Here is a 24,345-nt window from a genome sequence, read left to right on the forward strand (position 1 = left end):
GAAGGACGAGCTACTGGAGAAGGACAACACCGCCCCCAGAAACTGTAAGTCCCATCACCCAGGTCCAAGGGGAGCCGGAGGGAGAAAGCCCCATTGTTGGTGGGGACCAGCGCACATAAGCTGTGAGCAAGCTGGGCCCCATGGGGTCGTCAGGAAGGAGGAGGAAAGGAGTTGGCTGAAGACTGCAGTTAGTCAGACTGAAAGGGCTGAAGACTGCAGTTAGTCCAGGGCCCTCATAGCCATTGGTTCCCGGCAGCTGGGACTGAAAGGCCTCATAGCCCGAGGCACCGGCAGCTGTGTGTAAAAGGACATCTTACTCAAGGGATGTACATGAGCATGTTATTATACTTTATCTTGCTGGCACAGTGGAGGCGAAATGGGACTGTATGCCCCTCAAAGCAGCCTTCATGTAGCCCACATGTGAATGTGAGTCCGGAAATGTGTGGCGCTGCAGCCCTGATATTCCTTTTATTATGACCGCGGGCCCCATCAAACAGCTCCGCTGTGGGCAGGCTGTCCCTTGGTCAGCTGCATTGAGGAGCGCTTGGCTGCCGCCGTAAGAATGGTGAAGTCACTGGTGGAGTGCACAGTGTTGGCGATCACATGGAGCGCTAACTGTGTAGAAGTTCCGATTAGAACTCTAGTCAGCGGCAGAGTATCGCGCCCCTCACTGAAGTCATGGTGGTCCGGAACGGCATCTGTTTTTGCAAGGACGGTTGCGTATTTGGATCTGGTATGAAAACAAGTCGAGGGGCTCAAGGAAAGGACCTTCAGGAATCGACGTAACGTAACGTGGCGTTCTCAGTGGTTGGGACGCCTATGGGAACAGCCTTTTATCATGTCATGCAGTTTGATATTCCGCAGTCGCTCTTCCTAGCTGAGATGTTCTGTAGAGGGCAATGAAACACTTCTCATCTTTTGGTCCGCATGTAAAGGTGACCCTTACCGTCGGCAGTAATGAAGACAAGCCGGTTGTGTCGCATTTGGTGGAACGTCGGGTAGCAGCTAACTAATACGGTGATATTGGTGGGGAATAATGACACATGTCCATGGTAATATGTGTTGATTACATTGCTCGTTAATCTCCGTTTTATTAAGGATAATGCTGGATGTTATGTAATCGTTTCCAACGTTATATCATAGTGGCAAGGAAGCCCACTTAAGTATTCGAGACTTGTAGATTTCTCATTATATGCGGACTGCACATTCTGTGTTTTCAGATTTACTCTTCTCAAAATGCTTGTATGTGCTTCAGTTTTCACTTGGGTGCGTTTTGCAAATGAGGAATGCGTAGGAATATGCTACTAACGCATGTGCACTTGGATTGTGAAAATGTTGTGAGTGAAGGCGCGTGTGATTGCTTTAATCATTTGGGGATTTTCATAGGTGCACTGCGAACATGTGAATATCCTATGAGTGAAGGCGTGTGTGATAGCTTTAATCATTTGAGGATTTTCAGCAATGTCGTCCATGATGCTAACGCCTACCTATGGCAATGGACTTTTAGGTCTGTTAGAGCCTGAAAAGGCTATGGACTGATAGGTAAATGAAAATGTAGGGTATGGGTATATTGTTTTACGTGCTGCAATATCGGTTATAACATTTATTAGTTAATATGTATTAGTTTCATTGCAGTTTTGTCTCATACAGCAAAACATACAGTGAATGTTGTCAATGCTTCGTGAATTAATGTTATCATTCTATGTGTCATGATACTGTGTATGTTGTGGATGTAGAGGATCAGTGAGTGTGTGTTTGGGTTGCACTCACGGTGAGGACGGATTGTGCATGTGATTTATTTCAGATATGCGAAGTAATCCATGTAAAAATGTATGGTTGATATAGCTTGGAAAATTTAGTTTGTGGGAACTAAGTTCCTCTTGCAAATGCATGTGTTTGGTATGGTACAGTATTTGGTGAGAGTTGAACAGTTTTTGCTGCTGTTCTATACCGAGGTAGCGCCTCGGTTCTTTTAAGATTAAGAGGTTTGGTTTCCCAAATCTTGGACTTTTCGGTCTGGTATGGAGTTGACTTTTGTTTTTGTTGGTAAAAGTTTAACAGCCATGTGGTTGTTATAGAGTGAGGTAGCGCCTCCGCTCTTTGCAGAGAGTTTTGGATTTTACAATTCTTGGTTTCCAGGTTCTTAGATAGAGATCCACATAAAGACATAAAGGACATAAGCTGAGACAACACCGGCTCCCATCACCCAGGGCAGGCCAGCTGTAACTGCCACTACACAGATGACTCACTCAGAACATTCCATCATTCACTCATAAACATTCCACATGACATCACAGACTACCTCACATCAGACAGGCACAACACACCTCCCTCCTTGTGGTAGGTGGGGGCAGGTGGTAGGAGGTGAAGCATTTTTGTGGTGGTTTAGGAATGTAGATGAAGTAGCCCAGTTTCAGGGTTTGTCGGGTCCTGGGGTGAGAGCCCAGTTGCCTGTTGGTGGCAGGAACAGGCAGATGGATGACATTATTTTTACAATTGGTACATGGAATGTAGTTTGTCAGGGTGTGATGTTTTGATGGTTGGGTTTGGCTGTGGAAGTGTCTGTATATCTTGGAAGGTGGTAGTTGTGTTGTTCTGGTATGTGTCCTGTTCTGTGCATGTTTGGTTTGTAAAGGAGGGAGGTGTGTTGTATTGTGCCTGTCTTAGGTTAGGTGGGTTGTGATGTCATGTGGAATGTTTGTGTGGATGATGGAATCTCCTGAGTGAGTGTTCTGTGCAGTGGCAGTTACAGCTGGCTGGCCCTGGTTGATGGGAGCCAGTGTTTTTTCAAAGCTAATGTCCTTTATGTCTTCGTGTGGATTGTAACTGAGAACCTGGAAATAAACTTACCTGAAGTTAATCTGAAGTGCCTGGAACCTACCTTTTAACACTCAGATCTTTTTTGAGCAGCAGAGTTCTTTGCTGGCACACCTATTTTTTGTATAATTAAAATGTGTTATCCTTGCAAGAACCTCTTGCCGTTTTTTCCCTAGTGGGTTGCATCATTTCTGGTGTAAGCGTTTAGGGGCGTGCCTTCATTGTTCAGCTCTACCATGACCTCTGTAACACCATCACCGGAACAGACCTCTGCACCATAGCCCTGTGGGTCTCCTTCAATGGCATATTTGGGCTCTTCCTTCTCCATATCACTCTGTTGCCCTTCTTGTGTACTTCTCCTAACGACCAATCCCCTAGATACCACTACTGCACCTGTCTGCATATCTGTTCATACAGACTTCTTGGCAGTCTTCCTTCTGAGACTTTTGGTTATTGAACAGGGATTTGGGTCTCAGGGTTAGCCTGCAGCTCCCCTGTGAACCTGGTAACATTTAACCACCTTGTCCCTATATCCAGAAGCTGCGTATGGACTTTAACCATAAGTGTGTGGGATAAACGTAACTTTTTAAAACTGTACTAAAGTATCTAAAAGTGTACTTCCCTTTGAAACTAATTGAAAGTTGTACTGTGTGTTTTAAAGAGACCTTTTACCATTTTAATATTCATCCATGATTTTTAGTACTACCTATATTGTAGAATTTACCTTGGTGTGTAACTTTATACAAAGGAGTATATTTTTTTAGTCTACTCTCTGCTGTGCCTTTGTTTGCTCTACTTTATTAATACCCTTTTTCCTCCTGAAAGAGTGAAGCCAGAATGCTCGGTACCACTACCACTGAGAATCAAGATTATGTCAAGCGAATCCCTGCCAAACACCACTGTTTGGTGTTCTCATGCCCCTCTCGAACTGTCCACATAAATGTTCAAGGAACAGCAGTTTTCTATTTCAGCTGAAATTTATTAAATCATAATAGATGTTTAGTTATGACCCTTTATAGGCTAAAGTTAACAATCATTAATCATGTTTCAGTAAATATTCGATTTAAATTAATGTTTTGAACCTTTATTTATTTTTAAAGTGCAAGTGGTGGCCTTGATAATGAAACCCATTCCCTCAATAATACCTTGTTGGAGTATGTGGATTTAACTAGACAACTGCTGGAAGCAGAAAATGAGAAGGACTCTGACACACTAAAGGATATCCGATGCCATTTTAGTGCCTTAGTTGCGAATATCATTCAGAATGTTCCAGGTAAGCATGAGAAAGTTATCTCGAATATTTTGTGACTTCTGTTTATCAAGCATTTTCTGTTCAGTGTTAGCAACATTTTTGCTTGAGTTTTGTAAACTGAATCAATCTCAGTGAATAACACACATACTCCTACATAAATCTGCTTTCATTTTAAAGAGAAGCTTAATATCTTGACTGTATCAAGGGAAATACAGGAGGGACTTGTGAGTCTGACTGAGACCAATACAGGCAATTTACAATGCTCAGATCCACATCGGAGCATGCTTCTAGAAACGTTGGACCAATGGCTCTACTTGCTTCAGGTGCGCATTATTTCCCGCAAATCCTACAAATCCATGTATTTGAGGTCCAATAAAATGATTCAAGGCAACTCAGTAACTTGTAACAGGGGGTGTTTCAGTTTCTGACATGCAAAGAACAAACTACTCGAAGGTCAGCTCTTCTGTAGATTTAATGAGACAATAAAGGTGTGTACTGTTACTTAATGTGTCTAGTTTGAGCTTTTACACCTTAATTGGTGTACCCAGGTTCCTTTGAGTAAGGATGTAATATCTACTACAAAAACTGAAAGATGGAATTTTAAGTGGCATACGTTTACACACCGATGGCCCATGTAAGGTCTCACTGGTAGTATTGCCAGGCCTCACTTTAGATGCTATTTCTTACTGGTTTAGTATAACCGATGAGCTCAATGAAAATGCCCAGATATAATTGTGATAGTCATCTTGCTTTATCTATCCTATTCTAATACTGGTATGCTCTCAATTGGTTGTTGCATTTGGTTGTTGGTGTTGAAATTAACACTTGAAAGAGGAAACTTCTCCAGCATTGGATCTTTCATAGGTTAACATGTTGTTTGAATGTCGACAGGCTGTGATTCCTTGGTAACATTAAAGCAGTTTACCTTTACATTTTGAATTTGTCACTTTACTGCTCTATTGAAGTCATTTTTGGTCATATTGCCCGACAACCAATAGACTGGTCTTCTTTATCCTCCACCCTTGGAGGCCGCCTTCAGATTTTATTTATTGCACGTTCAGTGTTGTGAGTACTCGAAAAATCTTAAAATCTTTGGACGATTTCATCTTTTATCTTAATTTTTTATTATTAAGAGCTTCATTGTTTGCTTCCAGAGTGTTTCTTTAACTGCAGTTGTCGAATTCTGGTCCATTCTATCGCCTCTGGGGTAGCTGTCGCTGCTTCCTACTGTCAAAGCCTTCATAAGTCTGTGGCACGATGGCAGATACATGGAAGAAAAGCCTATTCAAGGCTTGCTCAATTTGTCATCTCAGAAATGTTTGTCGATCTCTTCCCTGGAGAAGAGGGACATAGTTTGTATGCTCGGGCTGCTCGATCATCGAAGATTGAGTTGACGTCCTCGTCTGTGGCTCATCCAAGTCATCTATGAAGCATTTTGCTTCAGATAAACTGTTGCCCCATGTCTGCTCTGTTCACACCTTTCACATTGACTACCTCGCCGGTGGTGCACGGACGGCCCAAGTCTACTTTGGCAGTCAAGCAACAACTACCTTGTTGACAACGCGCACGGGTGCAGAAATCTGCAACCACTACAACCGCCTAGTCTACCACCAAGACTTATGTCTCGCTGTAGACAGCCCCAAGAGGGGTTGCACAGGCTTGAGGTCCATCGTGCGCCCTGATGCTTTTGGGCTGTGTCAGAATTATACATTAAAAAATAATAATCTGCGCTCTCGTTCGTTCCCTGGCCAACTCGTATGCAGCCATTCTTCTCATTGACACCATATGTGCCACCTGCTCTTACTTGCTGGTTATGGCCCCACCTGAAGACATTCTACAGCATGGAGTGGACTCACTTGGAGATCCAAGAAGGAGTTTTCTCAGATGATACCTATGGGGTGTTCCTGCCTAGTATCATGCCACCCCCACATGCTTACTTGGCACCCACAGGGTTCACGTCTGGACATGGTCCTAGCCAAAAACCATCTCCCAGTGCGGGCTCTGCACCTTCGCAACAGGCTCCTCTTCAACCTGGGCCTCCTGCAAAGCCTTTACAAACCCCTACTTCTGAAGGGTCTCTGGTTCTCTCCATGGAGATCTTGTACATTATGCAGACTTGGGTATCTGAGCTACAGCAATTGCTCATTACACCGTCTTTGCTGCTTCCTCAGGGTACGCGTTCCTTTCATGTAGGACAACAGCTAATTCCAATGCCAACATCTGGACATCCCTCTCGGATCGCTGTTCCTCTTATACCAGCCAATTTAAGACACCAACACGGATGACAACACCTTTCCTTCTGATGGCTCTCCTCACACCAATACAGATGAGTTTGATCTGATGCCAGGGGATGGCGACCCAGCTAATCTGTTGCCCAGGGACTCCCCAGCCCCTTCCTTTACAACCTGATAAAATAGGCTCTTTTCATGCTCTCATGTCTCAGGCCGTGAAGCTATTTGATCTGCTTGCTGAGGAACACAAAACCGAAACTTTCCTTTATTAACACCTTGAATCCACGGGAAAGTCTGTGATGGCCATTCCATTCCGGGAAGACATTTGGGAGTATGGTCTGCTTGTTATGATAAACCCTTTCACTGCACCACCCAAAAAAGATTGTTTGGCAAAAAAGTATAAAGCTCCTGAATTGCCCCCAAAATGTGTCTGTATCCCACCTAGCCCAGATTCTGTTTCGGCTGCGGCACGCAAACACTCCGCCAATCCTCCTTTCCCTATTTTGGTACCTCTGGACAAGGATGGTAAGCAGCTTGACTCATTTGGAAAGAGTCTGCTCCATAGCTGCCACCATCATCAAGCCGGCTAACTCTATGGCTGTCCTCGCCCGTTGTGACCGGGAGCTCTGGTTTTAATTGGGCCCTATCCTTGATTTCCTACCGGATGACAAGTGAGAAGTGGCAGTAACTCTCTGTTTTGAAGGTGAAGCGGCTAAGCACTATGCCATTTCCATTATCATGGATATTTGTAGAAGCAGGATTCAAGCAGATGGGTAATGGAGCTGTGTTGAGCCATCAGAGCTGGCTTAAAGCCACCAATTTCTGCCCGAGGTGATTAACATACCGTTCAACGGTATTGACTTATTTGGCAAGAAGATGGCTGACACTCCACACCGTCGAGGCCGATGCAGACCTTGCTTGTTCTCTGGGAACTAAGCAGCAGCGTCAGTTCTTTCGGTCTAACAAAAATCCTGCTTTCTCAGAACTACATGTCCTATCAATCCCAAACATCGCGTCCAGACACCTCCCAGGAGGGTTATATAGGAAGATCCTAGACCCATCTGGTTATCTGCACCACTGTGGTTTTCCCCTCAGGAGCCAGGTTTCAAAACAGGCCTCGGCCTCCCGCTGCCCCACCCCAGTTGGAGGGTGACTTCCAGTTTTGTGATGCAGTGGGCTTCCTTCACCACAGACAAATGGGTCGTGTTCCTCATTTGACAAGGCCACACTCTGGAGTTTGTCCATCCTCCCTCCTTTCCTCCTGTGCCAAAGAACAAAAAACATCTGCCGCTGCTATGGCGCGAGGTGCAATCTCTCCTTGCCAAACAAGTGGTAAAACCTGTTCCAATTCTTCTGCAAGGCACAGGAGTATACTACAGATACTTTTTCTGGTCAAGCAAAAATTGGGAGGTTTGAGGGCCAATACACTACCTATGGAGACTCAAGTTCCTACCGTCCCAGACGTCTTGCATGGTGATGCTCTGCCACATCTTGAGACAACTGCAAAAAGGAGATTTCCTCCCCTCTCTAAACCAATCCGTCTCCAAAACAACGCGTTTCCTTTTCTTAACGGTAGCAGGAAAGCACTACCATTTCAAAGCCTTGCCCTTCGGACGAAAATTAGCAGCAAGGCTGCTCACCAAGTGTCTTACTCTAGTCGTTCAGCGATTCACAACTACCTATAACTGTATGACTGGTTGGTGAGAGCTGTATCACTTCCACTAGCGATTCAACCTATAGAAGCAACGATCTTCTGCTTGATTTCACTAGGATACTCAGTGAACTATGCAAAGACTTGCATGATTCCATCTCAGACCACACTGATGGTTGTCGATATGTGTATTTCACAGTCATCAGCTGGCGAACCAGCTCCCTCGTCCTGCCCTCGAGCCACCGTTAAAATCTGCCATATTCTCTTCCCAGTGGAAAAGCTGGATTGCCAAAGATGGGTGTCCTCGGAGATGGCCAGGGGGATAGCCCACGTATCTTGTTAAGATGGTCCCATATTTTTATGGTGTTTCTCGTTATCGGGTTCCGCCCAAGTCCCTCTGGTCTGTCGGCTACTCTCAGCCCCAAGATTTTCTAGAGATGTACCCCCGCTGCAGCCTGCTCCATAACCACCCAGTGCTTTCCATCTCCCGCCCTTCCCCACTCAACCATCACTCTTAGTTGTGCCGCCTGATAGTATTTCATTATATTGGGGCATGACACCCGCTCCATCACCCCCCCCCCCCCACCCCGCTCGGACCTTTTGAATAGCATCTTCGTCCCTATTCTAGGCTTCTTCCCTCCCCAAATATATCCCATGATACTATCTTGGATAGCCCTCATCATTCTCCCTGGGATTGGAAGGGGGACAGCCTGGAAGAGATATAGAAGCCGGGGAAGTATATTAATTTTAATTCTGGCAATCCTTCCGAACCACGAGATATAAAGTCCCTTCCATCTCCCAAGGTCCGCCCTGATCTGTTTTATTAATTGTGGGTAGTTCGCCCCCACTATCAGCCGTATGGATGCTGTTAAGTTCACCCCTAACTATCTTACTGATTCACCCCCCCCCCCCCTCCATCCCACCTGAACGGGTTACTCTTTCAAGCTGTCGCCTCTGGTTGTCGCCTATGGATAGGTTCAATATTTCAGACTTCTCGAAGTTCACCTTGAAGCCTGACACTCTGGAGAATGCCTGAATTTCGTTCGTAATCGCTGGGAGTGACCCGTTAGGCTTGGTGACCATCAGGACCACGTTGTCGGCAAATAGCCTTATTTTATGTTGTGTCTCTGCTTAACCTACCCCGTGGATCTCCTCGTTCTCCCTGATCCGATGCGCAAAAGGCTTCATTGCCAAGGCGTATAGGAGAGGGGTTAGTGGACAACACTGTTTTGTTCCTCTCCTTATGGGAAAGGAGTCGGTCAGTCCCCCATTTACCTGTACCTTTGCCCGCAGGTCTCGATAGTTAGCTTGGACCATTTTCTTGAACCTCTGTCCTAGTCCAACCTTTTCTAGTATTCGCTTCATGAAGGCCCAATTGACACGGTCGAAAGCCTTCTTGGCGTCGTGCATCATTAGACATGTGGATTTGGCACCCTCTCTCTTCTCCGCCTTGTCTATGATATGAAACTCTCCTTTATGTTGTCAAATGTACTTCTCCCCCTAATGAATCCTTGATTGGTCCTCATTCACCAACCCCGGAAGGATTCCCTCCAATCTAGCGCTGACACCCGCATGTACAGTTTGGCATCAACCTGTATCAATGCTATTGGGCGGTAGGAAGAACATTGCTGCAGATCTTCCCCTGGTTTCGGGATGAGCGTGATATGTGTCATATTAATTGATTTAGATATTTCCCCTGTATCTCGGAACCAATTGAATATCTCGGTTAGGGCTCTGTCTTGCAACTCCTTGAATGTTGTGTAGAACCCTGCCGTCAACCCATCTTCCCCGGGCCTCTTGTTGCCCTTCAGTCTGGTTATCCCTTGTAATACTTCTTTATAAGCTGTGTGTTCTTCTAATAGATCGACCTGCTCCTGTGTGAGAAGCGGACCATCCCAGCCCTTCAGGTATTTCCTTTGCTCTTCCTCTCCCGTCTATCCCCTAAGTCCTCCATGAATCGACATATCCCATTTTCCGTTTGCTGCCTCACTGCATGGTCCCTGAGGATATATATTCTTCCAGTCTCCATCTCACTGTCCCCCGCCTCGTATTTCCCTCTTCCCATTCTAAGTGATCATTGCATGTTCTGCTACTGCCAGGGACCCATCTGTGTTCAGCTTGTTGTTTGGACTACCCCTCTAGTTGCCATGATGTAATCTACCGGGAGAATGTCTTGTGGACATGTGATTACAAGGAGTAGTCCATCTCTTGTGGGTGATCTATTCTCCACACATCATTTACCCCTTCTTACTGGAATCTTTTCAGCAAGTGTTCAATCATTATTCCCATTGCTTGACCTCTCAGCCCCCCTGACCTAACCCACACCGGTTCTGCTGCTAAATTAAAGTCCCCCGAGATAATTATTTCGCCCTCCCCAAATGACTTGGTTCCTCCAGGAATATATCTAGAAAACCTTTGTGCCCTTGGTTTGGGCGTATACCGATGCTATCGTATACAACTGACCCCTCAAAATCCCTTTGATCAGCACATACTGTTACGCTCACCTGGTCTCTGCGGAGGCATTGGGGCACGGTTGCAGTCTTCCCGGGGGTGAGGTAGCTTGGTTCAGACTTCGCCCTCTGCGCTTATGTGGTGACTGTGGTAATAGTTGATGCTGCTCGGGACTGCTCCTGCGTGGAGAATAGGGGGGCGTGAGTAGCCAGCTTGTGCGCCCGATTCCCCCTTCCATACCCCTTCTCCCAAACCGTGGTACCCGTGGGATGCGCTGTCCCTGGAAAGCTCACCTGTTTAGTTTTGGCGAGCACTCCGTCCTGCTGCTTCTGGCAGGGGCGCTTATATGATCTGGACAGAGTTCCTTCACTGGTCCCTTGCACTTGGTGGTCCCATCCTGCTGCGACTAAGCCACTATACTTCAGGTAAGTGTTCCTGTTTGCTTTTGTCTTTCCTCGTCTCTTTTTGTTGTATTGTAAAGTTTATTGTCTTGTATTGCTGTCCGTTGCACTTTTGATGTTTTCTCTTTTGCTTTCTTCCCTTGCAGGTGATGTTGCCGGCCCGGAAGAAGCTGCGGAGCTCAAGGCGACAGCCTGGGGGAATGAGGAACGAAGCTGCAGCGGTACAGTAGCTGGTAAGTTGTTCACAAGGGGGCGCGCAGGGTTCAAATGCGGCGCGGCCCTAGGACGAATGTTCTTACCTGGTCTTTCTTCTTCTTCACAGGGTCGTGAGTTCGTGGATGCAGAGTGTGGTGCTGCGGCATCGGGATCAAGATCACTGGATGTCAGGAGATGAGTCTGCAGATGAAGCACCGGTTTCCTGGAGGTGAGTATGCAGGAGAACGCCTGGTTTCCAAAGGTAAGTAAACTGGTCCAAGCGGCAGTGAGCGTCACGTTGCACGTGAGTGCACGGTAATGCGAAGCACCGGCCTTAAGGATGGCGCAGCTTATATAGCTGAGCTTCTGAAGCCACACCCACCAGATTTAGCCTGCCTTCCACACCCGATGAGTCAGCACATGAAGACCAGGCCCAGGGAGCGACACCCGATGAGTCGGCACATGAGGATGTTCTCTGGAAAAAAGGATTACAGCTATGGAAAGTTCTTGTAAAATAAAAGCACTCCTGCACTGAAATAGTGTTCCTGCTCACATCTCTATATGAGCCTGGCGCCAAAGGCGCCAGGACTGAGTCCAGCCAGGGTCCATGTGTTTATAGGTCCCAAAGGGACATAAGTGAGTCAAGTGACCCATTTCCCCCTATCACTAGATAGTGTGGTTTTTGTGTTCTGGGGCATGTAGCCATGACACATACCTTCCCTCCCCATCCCGTTTTACCTTGACCCCTTCCATTCTTATGGTTCTGTGCAGCAATGTCGCCCCCCTGCCCTTTTAACTGCTGCCGTTGCATGGTATTGCAGTGTATAATTCCTACTCCTAAAGCAAATCTCATCCTCTTTGCACAAGTGTGTCTCCTGCAGAAAAACTATTGCCGGTTCCTCCTTATCTAGTTCCTTCAGTATTGTGACCCTCTTGCTAGGGCTGTTCAGTCACCTTACATTCCATGAAATCAACTTACTGATTCTTCCTTATCAGTAGATTCCCATTGTGGCATCTGCATCCCTTGTTCCCTTTAGTTCAGTAAGCATTCGTTCTGCAGTTTCAGAACACAACCCAAACTGGTTACCCCCCCTCTACGTATGACTGTCCATGGATCCATCGTCCAGGTTCTCGACGTAATCCCCACCAGTGAGCAGTGGATTGTTTCATCCCGCCTTATCCCCCCACAACCCCCTACTGTTACTCTCACCAAGCTATATTCTAGTCTGTTTCTATTGTAGCAGATCCAATTCACTCCTTCACGTTTTCTTGGCTTTGTTCATGGACCATCCTCGGGCCCCACGTCCTGTTTTGCCATACTTCTCACATGAATGGCTGTTCGACCAGTCACCACCTGCCTCTCCTTGTGCCATCCCTAGGACCCTTAATCCATCCTCCACCTGGGAGACAGTTTTTTCCTCATTTCCTTTGCGAAATTACAGTCTTTTTGGGTAAAGCCATCTATACCTCATTTTCCTCTTGTTCAATTACTCCGTAAGCGGTTTGAATCTTTGCCTCCTCGCCAGTGTGATTTGGGACAGGTTGTCAAACAGTTGGACATCGCATTCCCGCACAAAGAGCGTCCCCTTCTTTCTTGCCGCACCAACTAGCCCTGCTTTATCCTTGTAATTGTGCATTTTCACCAGGATGTCCAAAGGTCACGCCCCCGGGTCCGCCCTCCGGTTGTGTTAGGGAGAATTCTCTCTTTAGGCTGAATTTCCTAACCTAGTGAGTCCCCCAGCAGCTTTGCTGGATTTCTGGAGTTTGTTGTTTTCTCCTGCCAGGAGTGAGACTCCTTTTTCTCCCACTCTTGGACATGATTTATGGTGTTCCTTTGACTGTTAAGGTGTTTTATGGGCTATGGGGTCCTTTACTCCATAGGGTTTCATGTGTTTTGTTGATGTGGGTTACACAGCACCCTCCGTGCCCTAACCCAGGGGTGTTGTAGCGACCCCCAAACATAGACGCCATACCCTGTGACTGACTACTGTCTCCCAGGGCATGTAAAGTCACCATTGGCTTTACTAGTCCCAAATTATGAACAGAAACCAGTACAAACCATCATATTTTGGACGTACTGGTCGGGGCAATTCGATTGCCCCGGGGTCTGTTAGTCGAGGGGGCACGTCTCCATCCCCCCTGATCGAGTTTTGGCTGGTGGCAGTGGAAACTACTTTTTATATTCGACCGCGAATATATCCCTATGGGATTTTCCCATTGTTTGCGGCTACCAACTTTAATTATTTAATTCTCATAGCCTCGAACATACCGCCGGTTTATTTATTTTATATTAATTCGCCGGTTGGTATTTTTTGCCAGGACTCGATTCTAAAATGGCGTTTGTGCTCTCTTCTGTGACTCCAACCCAAGTCGAGCCCTTTGTTCCACTTTTTGGCGGGCTTCTCCACAGAAGCCTCCAAAAGTGGTGCCACTCCGTCTGGGTACCACAGGGGTTGTGGGAGGGGGTTTAGGCACCCTGGACTGAGTTACCTTGGTAACTCAAGTCGCACTCTTGTGTGATTGGCCCAAGTGGTGAGCCGGCCGGCTCACCACTTAGCATGTTTGACAGCTAGGCTGAGTGAATGGGGGTGTGCTGCATAAAAGCAGGGCTTTGGGGACTGGGACTTCAGAAGTCGCCACAGGACCTGAGAATCCGACGAGGGAGAAGCTGAGCCGACCTACCACGACGACACCACCGGTGGAGCCCTGCGGAACCGACTCACCACTTCCCGACGACAGAGAAGATCTCCCGGATGGAGAGGCTTCTTCCCCTGACCGGTGGGCACATCCAGTTTACCTTCTTCTCTTCGCACTCCTGACCGGCTTGTGGTCGAATTGCCCGTGCCAAGCACCCCGGCAACCGGATAGCCACTTACCACTGGACCGCAAATCAAAGGGCCGCTCCTTTTACCTCAGAAACTCCGCGGCTGGTATCTTCCCTGACAGTGCAACGGACTCCTGTCTTTCTCCCCGACGAGATCCTCTCTTCCCCCGGACGAAGCACCGACTTGCATCCACTGCCAGGAACAACTGCCCCTGCTGGAGTATTCTCACCACTTTAAGGTCTCGTGTCCGCCAGGCCTCCCTTTCTAAAGATTGCTACAAGGTAATAATAACCCCTTAACCTTCTGGACTGGCCTGGCCGCCTTGACCTTCTAACTGGTCCCTTTCTTTGGTCCAACTCTTTTTGACCCTTTTCAAGACGTTTGTGCACTGCAACCGTGTGACCTTGGACACATTTCGTTTGATCCTCTTAAAGTGGATCCAGCCTACTGAACTCTAACTTCACGGTTTTACTTTGCTTTCCTCTCTTGTTGTGTTCTTGTAAAAGTGTTGGGACCTGTTTCAATTTATTCTCTGCTTTTCTCTCCCTTTTAAAACGAATTATTAGAGTGCCATCTGCGTTAAGCGCTCACTGCTGTCTGAAAATAAGTGGGGCTTTACTTAAAACTTGTCTAATATTCTTCTAAGGGAGTGTATATCTTTTAGTGACCGTGTTTTTGAATTGCTTACTATTAGTGCCTGTGTGTTTTTCTAGATGTGGTTTTAAATAAATAATTATATCTCTTTTACACCAAGCCCTGGTCAGTGTTTACTTGTTCTAATGTGTTCTTTTGACCTATTGTGAATACTCTCTATACTGCCTAACTCTTCTTGAGGGAAGTCTGACTGCTCAGCCACAGCTACCAAGTGAATCTGTGGTACAGACTTGCTACCAAGTGGGTTTACTGCCAAACACCTGTAGTCTTAAATCTTTTGCAGTGGTCCCAGACGGAACTGCACAGGTTTCTGCCTAACATGGTGCCAGTTCTGTACGCTTTTTTCAATCCCCATGCTTCTAGCCTGATCCCCCTCCACCAGACTTTCAAACAGTTCTCAAACACAGGCCTCCAGGTCCGAGCCTTGAGTTCTCTCTCTCAGAACTTTGATTCGGACATTGTCCCGCCTGGACATATTTTCTAAATCCTCACACTTTTCCTATAGGGCCTTTAATCTCTCCTCTGTGTCCTGAGACCATTCCTGTCCTCTGGCATTCATATCCGTTATATGCTTTTCCATTTCCATCACCCTCTCCCCCAAGGAGTCTGTCTTTCCTATTACTTGCGATGGCATATGACAATTCCTCCCTTATACTAGCTCCTTCCATCTTGACAGTCTCTGTAACCTCCCCATTGAATTGGACAAACGCTTGCTAGTACGTATTCTTTGGTTGGAGCCATCGCCCCATCGGTCCAGCTGCCGCACTCCCAAAGGAGAGCTTTGTTTGGATGTGAGCCTTATGGTTACCTTCCTTTTCCAGATCTCCTAAGTTTATAGTCTTCTTCTTCGGGCCCATCAGCTTTCCTTTGTTACATTCCTGTACGCTCCCTCTCCCTGCTGCTTATTTATTGTTGGAGTCTCCTCTTTTCCCTTCACTCCGCTTGTTATTACTCCTCTGGGCGTTCTTTCCAGACCAGATCTTTGACTCCTTGTAGGGATTGGTTCTTGCCAAATCCTCTTGTTCCTCCGCTGTTGCAGGGTTTTCCTTGTACTCTGTATGGGGCCCTCCTTCCTGGAAGTCTCTGAGCCTCTAGTGGGCCTGTTCTTACCCTATAGGCCTTCTTTTGTTCCTTGCAGGGGTATCTGATTTCCACCCCTTTCTCCCCCACGTTGTTGTCCCCTCCCCGGTGCCTGATCTAGCTCAATGTCCGTCACTTCTCCTCCCCCATTCACCTCTTGGGAGTTGGTCCAGCTCCGGTTCCCTCTGGCTTTAAGCTCCGAGTGAATCACACTCTGCAAACAGTTGGTATGTTCACACTAGATAATGTGCAATTTCTCGATAGGAGCTCTGATTGGACCTCTAAGAAGGGTTTCTCCACCATGGGGCCATTTATTCTGGCACCACTTAGCCTCTTGCACATAGCACCGTTTGCAATCAGAGCCAACTCTCGCCAACATCCAAACTATCCAACCTATCCAACAATGCACTGTTTTGGTGGCTTAATCGTAGTGAACTGGGTGATTTCCAGCCCTTCAAGATGAGTAGCAATACGCTCGAGATGTATAGGGATGCAGATTTTATTCATACATCAATCATCAAAATGACCCGGGTAGTTGGCAAAAAGGATAACTGTTTTAATATCATTTATCTAAAACAGGGAGTACAACGGACATCAACAGGCGTCTCAGCGCAAATCTCTCAAAACATTACAAAAAAAAGCAATCTTATATAGCAAAAAATCGTCATTGGTGAGATGTCAACCTATGTATTACTAATGTCATCCTACGTGGCAAACTACAAAAACCTATTGAAGAAAGTGATTGGGTCTAAGGGATCATCTAAGTATATGATGTATACTAGTATGGGACAGTGAATGAAAGTGATCTGTTCTTTAACGTCATATGGGGCAGCTAAGCCCCCCATCAAAATGGCCACTACGAACGTCACTAAATACACAACGTCCTATTGGTTCTACCAACTATAGGTCCTCTAATTACGTGGTCCCCTATAATTGGTTGGCACTCTAACCTCCGTCAGTACTTTTCCACTTACGTCTAGCAGAACACAGATTGGACCTCGAGGTGCTGGTGAGCTTGTCAAAAACTGAGCTTTGGACCAATTACCAAATCCATCTATCACCACCTCAGTGGTCTGCTGGCAATTAATACTTTGAATAGTATCCAGTCTATCCATCAAATACTTTCATCGAATTAAAATCCAACAAAATGTATTTATTGAAAGCCTTTTCCATCGGAATACACTTTAATCGAATACATTTCGATGGATTGAGGAAAGGATACATTTTTGAAAATGGCGGTTGGCGTGGGAGCTTAAGGAAACACAAGCTAGAGGAAGCATTCCAGTGCTGAAATACATTATAACTTTCAGCACTGGACAGCTCCCTCTGACTGGTGTAGTGTGCAGTCGTATAGGGAAAAGGGGACCCCTAGGAAGTTGGGTGGGGGTGGCGGGTTTGAGGGGACCCCCCCAATAAACACAAGGTAGAGGGAGCATTTCAGTACTGAAATACATTATAACTTTCAGCACTGGACAGCTCCCTCTGACTGGTGTAGTGTGCAGTCGTATAGGGAAAAGGGGACCCCTAGGAAGTTTGGTGGGGGTGGCGGGTTTGAGGGGACCCCCGCAATAAACACAAGCTAGAGGGAGCATTCCAGTGCTATAATACATTATAGATTTCAGCACTGGACAGCTCCATCTGACTGGTGTTGTGTGTAGTCATATAACGTTAAATAGAGCTGTCCAGTGCTTAAATCTGAACAGCTCCATATAAGATGTGTAGTGTGCATTTTCATTTTAGTTTCTTGGACTGGGGACCTTTTTTTATTTCCCTCCCCCAACTGCCCCCCCCCCCTCCAATGAAATGAAAGTGCACACTACACATTTTATACAGAGCTGTTCAGATTTAAGCACTGGTCAGTTCCATATAACGAGTTTTACATGTTTCATCAAAAAGCAAAGTGTTTATATAACTAAACCCTTTTCGATGAAGAAACACTTTACAATTTATGTATGGTAATTTGATGGAACATTTTTTATTGCATATGTTTTGATGCGTTCCATTTTAAATGGAATGCATTCAATGAAAAGACTATAAACTTGTCCTTGGGAGTGTTCTTAGCTCTGGAGAATTCAGGGGAGTGAATGTGCGCTCTGCCCTCATGCGTAGGTGTGATGGTCATGTTCGTCCAAATTCATCTGTCCACGTGACTGAAGACCACAAAATCGAGCCTCCAGTGTATTAAAAAATATTATTTTCCAGTCTGACGTCGTCCTTGTTTTGTTCATGACTTCTGAACAGGAGCTGTTCTTTCACACAATTTTTATATCCATTGTCGGCTCACTACAGCCTGATAAGACCTTGGCTTCTTGGCTTCATGGCTCATCCAGCCTCTCCATTCTGAGAATCACTTGGTAATTCATTTGTTTTCTTACTGCGACACACTGAAAATGAGGCCTTCCTTTTTTAGTCCAGCTCTGCTATAACAAATAGTGGAAACATCCATCCTTTACGCTTTATGCATATATGTATATATTGGCGCATGCCGCAATCTAGTCACTATAAGGCTAACCTCAAGAATACTTCGTCTCCTTGCGTTTCTCTGCATCTGTACACGTGCAAAACAGCTTGAAACTTTCATTGTTTCTGTGGCATAAGCTTCTTCACCTTTGTCTCAATATGTCACTTATCCTTGATACTTTCTTGATGCCTTATAGAATATCTGCATCCTCTTGTCTTTGCATCTCTTCTATGTACATCAGCTTGACACTGCATGACGTCACCATTCGTCTTGATCATTCATTTGTTCTGCTTCTTCTGGGATTTCATTCAAATGACCATCTTATTTTCTTGTATGCAGGTATGGTTTTCTCAATGGGAACCTTGCTTCCAGGATTCTCTTTGTTATCCGTATTCGCACTGGTACCGCACGTGTCTCACACTCTGGCTCCCAACATATAGGCAAGATGGGTGAGGTGATTAAGGTGGGGTATACTTGGCTCTGTCTCTACTGTAGTGCATTCCACTATATGTTCAGGTTGATCTCCTTCCCACAGTCTCCTGCACCTCTGACTCCCTCAGCCCATGTGAAGGACTTGCCGACCTCCCGAGTGCTTCACTCGCTCTTTCATCGTCACTGAGTCTCTCCAGTTCCCCCAGGCACTTAACTCCGTGAGTGTGCAGCCCAGGAGGCTGGGAGTCTTAAACCCTCCAGCTGGGGATCATCCTTTGCGCCCCGGGCTCCCCCTCACCTGCCATCCAGTAGCGCTCTCCCGTTCTCCTCTCGCTGTCGCCAGATCTCCCGGGCCACATCTTCCCGGGGGATTATGCCTATAGTCCTCCCCTGACGTTCGGGAGGCTTGCTCTGATCCGGCTACTTCTCGCCTCTCCGGACACGCTTCTCATTAGGCACCGGCTCTGATCCTGGCCCTCTGCATCATTTTTCCTGGTGGCTCCCTCCTCCACCGCTCTCCTCTTCTTACCGCTCCCGTACAACTGCAGGGCCGGATGGTTCCTGGGTAGGCGTCCTCTGCCTCCCGCTTCCCTCTACTTGCCAGGGTTTTCCGCTCTCATGCAGTAGCTCTGCAGGGTTCGATCCTCCTACCGATTGTTGCTGGCATGTCCCTACGGACAGATCCTGGAGACCCGGCACCGCAAGGCGCCAGTCCTCTTATTCCGCTTGCCTCCTCCTGCGTAGGATGAGTCCGCCCGCCATTTTCTCCAGAGAGAAGCCGCGGCTCCCGCGTCACAATATTTTTTTTTTTTCTCGTCACCACTGGCCCGATGCACTTCTCCCTCACCAACAACGGTGGTCGTCGCATTTCCTGCTACGCTCTGTCGCATACCGGTGCGGCCGATAAGATATTGTCTGATTTTTCTGCGGGTCGGAGCTCCACAGATGCACAACTGCTCAACCCGCCATCTTGGCTATGCCCCCCATATTTGTTTATTTTGACTACTTTGTGTTCTACTTATTTAAAGCAGATGTTTGAGGGAGAATTCACACTTACATATCTGCCACTTAAAACCGTTTTTCCCATTCCTTTCATGATTACAATTGTTTTATTGTCACTTCCTGTATCTTCTTTCTCCAAAAACGCTGTGCTTTTTATGATTTGTTTCAATTTCTTCTATTATCTGGAGTCATATAGTTCATAAATTTTATCTCCTTGCTAAAGCGTTTGTGATCTTGCGGTTCATTTCCTTGAAAACCAGGCAAATGCGAGCTTCTCTTAACCTTTTGTTGTTCTTAGGTTACAATGGATTGATTCCTCAAGTGAATTCCTCATCTTTATCTATTTTGCAGCACAACTGCTCTTCTGAAACGTACCTCCTCACAGGTGGGTGCAGTGCGGCTCTACTCCCCCGACGCCTCTACATTCCACCGCCTGTCATGACGTCAGTGCCAGTATATATTGAGCCGTTTTGACCCATGACCCTAGTTCCTTCTTTAGTGCACTCTGGTTGCTTCAGGAACACTGCTTCATTTGATCTTTTCTTCTCGTTTCGCGCCATGCGGAAAACATCAAAGTCTGCGTTGACTGTGGGGGCAAAATGTTCATCTCGGATACTCACAGGGTCTTTCTATATTGCCTTAGAGAAGTTCACGACATGCAGGACTGTGAGTTCTGCCAGTCAATGCTTCCCAAGGCACTCTGTGAGCGGTTGGTGAAACTATTCACATTTTTCCACAAGCAGAAGGGTGATAAACTGACACGTTCGAGGTCGCCTTGAGCAGAACATCAAACCAAAGAACGATCCACGGTCCTCAAGGACAAAAAGCAGCAGCACTGGAACTGGTCTGGTTTCCCCAGCAGGTCTTGAAAACACCATTCTTCCTTCTGTAGGAAAAGAGGTCACAGCTCAAGGGACTCAACTGTGGAACCGGCAACCCAGGTACCGTACCCCTCCCAATCGGCCACCCCTGAGAAATGGGGGCCTTTTTGGCTAAAGATGTTAAACATCTTCGCCATGGCCCCAGCAGATTCAGCCTCTACGCTTACTGCTTTAGCCTCGGTCTTGCCTGCACCATTGGGGTCCACTGCACAGTAGAGACTGCAAGATCCTGCGACCATATGCCCTTGGATTCTGCCACAGCTAAAATCGACAAGCATCTGTCTTGGGGCCAGTCTTCTGACGTCGCTCTTCCGGCCCAGACTTCTCTCTTCGCAAGATCCCCGGGATTCCTCTGGAGCATGCTCTGCTCCTTAAGCATGGATTTATGTCTTAAATGGTGGACATTTATGATGAGTGATTTGGGTTGAAACACCTATGCCCCCAAGGAAGTCAGGTATTTCCCTGAGGAGGAATTTTACAGAGAAGAGGGCGTGTTAGTCGATTTTGCAACCGATCTACAATATGCAAGTGGTTTAGACACTTGAACAGAATTCAACATGTTCTCTGCTCCTAGACCAGCCTCAGGACTTCTCTCGGTACCTAATAGCGAATGTGTTCGATACTTCAGGGTGATCTGCACCTTCTGTACATGAGGAGCAGTAAGAACTGACAGTTATTCTGGATGAGGGTCCACAGAGAAAGACCCTGCTGTTCTTTGGCACAACAGTTAAAACACCAATCTTGAAATAATCAGAGGTTGAAGTCAGCCTCTGTCACAACTGTAGACAGGGATGTTGCCCAAAAGCACAGGATGGCCCCCTTCTGATTTACTATTCCTGTCTTCTCATCCCTACCCAGAGAGTCTAGTGGTCCAGGCAATCACGTTTAACCTGAAGACCTTTGTTTTTCCCCTTTAACAGGTTAAGAGACTTGGATGTTTGGGGAAGAAAGGTTTTTGGATTATGCAGCCTTAGCAGGATGTCCACCCTCCTCCTGTGCCATGGCCACATTATCTTGTGGTCTTTGGTCTGCGATTTCGTAGGCTGCCGAGCACCTCCCTGCAGGTAAAATGAGGGAGGACTTTGAGACCCTGGTGAAGGATGGTAAGGAGGCTTCATTTCATATCTTGGGCTAATATTCTGCAGACTATATGGCTAGGATGATGGCCACTGAAACTGTGAGATACTCTTGACTGAGGACCTCCGGTTTTGCCCCAGATGTCCAAGCCAAACTCCTGGACATGCTGTTTGATGGCAGCAATCTGTTGAAAACAAAGGCCAATGAATCCCTTCAGAAGTTTCAAGCTCAAAGATTCTGGGCCTAGGGGTTCAGCAACAGCCCTTGACTCCCACGGGCCAATACAGTTTTGTTTTGACACTTTACCTGCTACGCATATCGGGTACAAGTAAATACATTGCTGTCCAAATAGGTCGGGCAGAGTGTTGGGAAGAATTCTCTGGTTAGGCTGAATTTCCTAACCTAGTGAGTCCCCCAGCAGCTTTTCTGGATTTTTGGCGTTTATTTTTTTTTCCTGCCAAGAGTGAGACTCTTTTACCCTCACTCTTGGACATGATTTGAGTGCATCTCTTTGATTCTATATGTGTTTAATGGGCTATGGGGTCTTTTACTCAATAGGGCTTCATGTGTTTTTGTGATGTGTTACACAGCACCCTCAGTGCAGTAACACAGGGGTGTCAGTGACCCCCCAGTATAGACTCCATACCCTGGGACTGACTACTGTCTCCCAGGGCATGAAAAGTCACCATTGACTTTACTAGTCTAAAATTCTGAACAGGACCAGTATAAACCATCATATTTTGGACATACTGGTTGGGGCAATTTGATTGCCCCGGGGTCTGTTAGTCGAGGGGGCACGTCTCCGTCCCCCCTGATCGAGTTTTGGCTGGTGGCAGTGGATACTACTTTTTATATTTGACCGTGAATATATCCCTATGGGATTTCCCATTGTTCGAGGCTACCAACTTTAATTATTTAATTCCTATAGCCTCGAACATACCGGTTTATTTATTTAATATTAATTCTCCGGTTGGTATTTTTTGCCAGAACTTGGTTCTAAAATGGCGTTTGTGTTCGCTTCTGTGACTCCAACCCAAGTTGAACCCTTTGTTCCACTTTTTGGCGGGCTTCTCCACAGAAGCCCTCCAAAGTGGTGCCACTCTGTCTGGGGTACTTAGGAGGAGTGGAGGGGGATTTAGGCACCCTAGACTGAGTTGCCTAGGCAACTCAAGTCGCACTCCGTCCTGATTGGCCCAAGTGGTGAGCCGGCCGGTTCACCACTTAGCATGTTTCAGTGACAGCTAGGCTGAGTGAATGGGGGTTTTCTCCATAAAAGCAGGGCTTTGGGGACTGGAACTTCAGAAGTCGCCACAGGACCTAAGAATCTGACGAGGGAGAAGCTGAGCCGACCTGCTACGATGACACCACCGGTGGAGCCGTGCTGAACCGTCTCACCACTTTTCCCAACGACAGAGGAGATCTCCAGCCCAGAGAGTCTTCTTCCTTCGACTGGTGGGGATAACCAGTCCGCTTCCTTTTTTCGCTTCCTGGAACATCTCGTGGCCGCCTTACCACTACCGCGAATCAAAGGGTAGTACCTTTAACCGGAAACTCTGCGGCTGGTTTCTTCCCTGGCAGTGCAACGACCTTCATCTTTCCTCCACGTCGAGATCTTCTCTTCCTCTGGACGACGCCGCGACTTGCACCCGCTGCCAGGAACAACTGCCCCCGCTGGAGGATCCTTTCCACATAAGGTACTGTGTTCCGCCTGGCTTCCCTTGCAACCGACTGTACGAGGTAGATTTATCCCCCGGCTTTCGACCCTGGGTTAGCCTGGGACACCCTGGCTAAACTTTTCTGAGCCTAACTAAAACCTTTCCGAACTCCCTGCAATACTTTTTAAGCCCGTTGTCATTGTGTGATCTTGGGTGCATTTGTGCCCTGCTCTCCAAGAGTGGCCCCGGCTGTGGACTTTGGCTCACAAGTAACTTTTGACTTTCCTGCCTTGCTTAAGAGTTCCTAAGTATAAGTATGGTGTATTTTCCTACATTCTGTCGTTTTCCCTCCCTTTTTCATTAACTTATTGGAGTGCCATCTATAGTTAAGCGCTCACCTCTGTCTGGAAATAAGTGGTGCTAAGACTTGTCTGATAAGGAATAAGGAGTGTATATATAATAATAGTAATTGTGTTTAAAGTGATTTACAATAATAGTGCTGGAGTGTTTCAATAAGTGTGTTTTTAAATAATTATATACCTTGTTACCAAAGCTCTGGTCAGTGTTTGCTTGTGCTATTGTATCTGAGTGCCTATTGTGTATACTTTGCATACTGCCAAACTCTTCTTGAGGGAAGTCTGACTGCTCAGCCACAGCTACCAGGTAAATCTGGGTGGTACAGACTGCCACCAAGTGGGTTTACTGCCAACACCTGTAGTCTTAAATCTTTTTCAGTGGTCCCCAAGGGAACAGCACAGGTTTCTGCCTAACACAGAGGTGCTCATAGAGGAGGCTTGTTAGCCTCTGCTGTGCCCTCTGCAATTCCGGGTGTGAAGGCACTGTAAAATTCCACCTTGTATCCCCTGTAGGGAGCAGATGTTGGCTTAGGTATGTCAGAGGGACTAGGGGTCTGGGGGGGATCACAATACAAGCCCACTGTTCCAGCTCCCAGGGCCCAACAAACCCTCCCCCAGTGCACAGATGGAGGACTCGGCCAAGGGCAAGTTAGAATTGTTGGTTATTACACAGGCAGGGATCATACAGGGCATTCAAAATCTCCCGGATTCATGGCTCCCAAGCCTCTGCCGGACCATTTTGTTTCATTTCTGCGTCACAACATGGGACTCTTCCCCTAAAACCTAAGAGCCCGCCTGATTGGGTGATAGGGGTGGTATCACCTCTGACTGGCACATATAGATGTTATTTAGTTGGTCCTCCCATGTCGGGTGGCTTGCCTGCCCCTTCCCTAAGAAACTATCGATTACATTGTAGCAGGATGG

At 46.8% G+C, this 24,345-nt stretch overlaps 1 protein-coding gene across 6 annotated transcripts in view; it reads left to right on the forward strand.

The window, feature by feature from the left end:
• The window catches only part of FRYL (FRY like transcription coactivator), a 3,055,992-nt gene that overhangs the window by 1,189,161 nt on the left and 1,842,486 nt on the right, over positions 1–24,345 (forward strand). For all 6 annotated transcript variants that reach the window (XM_069631694.1, XM_069631695.1, XM_069631691.1 and 3 more), the window contains one exon: positions 3,918–4,090. In XM_069631694.1, coding sequence (XP_069487795.1) covers positions 3,918–4,090 — 173 coding nt within the window. The remainder of the gene's footprint in view (positions 1–3,917; positions 4,091–24,345) is intronic.

The sequence above is a fragment of the Ambystoma mexicanum genome, chromosome 6q (genome assembly GCF_040938575.1).
Source record: "Ambystoma mexicanum isolate Mex_15411 chromosome 6q, UKY_AmexF1_1, whole genome shotgun sequence".
Classification (NCBI taxonomy): Eukaryota; Metazoa; Chordata; class Amphibia; order Caudata; family Ambystomatidae; genus Ambystoma; species Ambystoma mexicanum.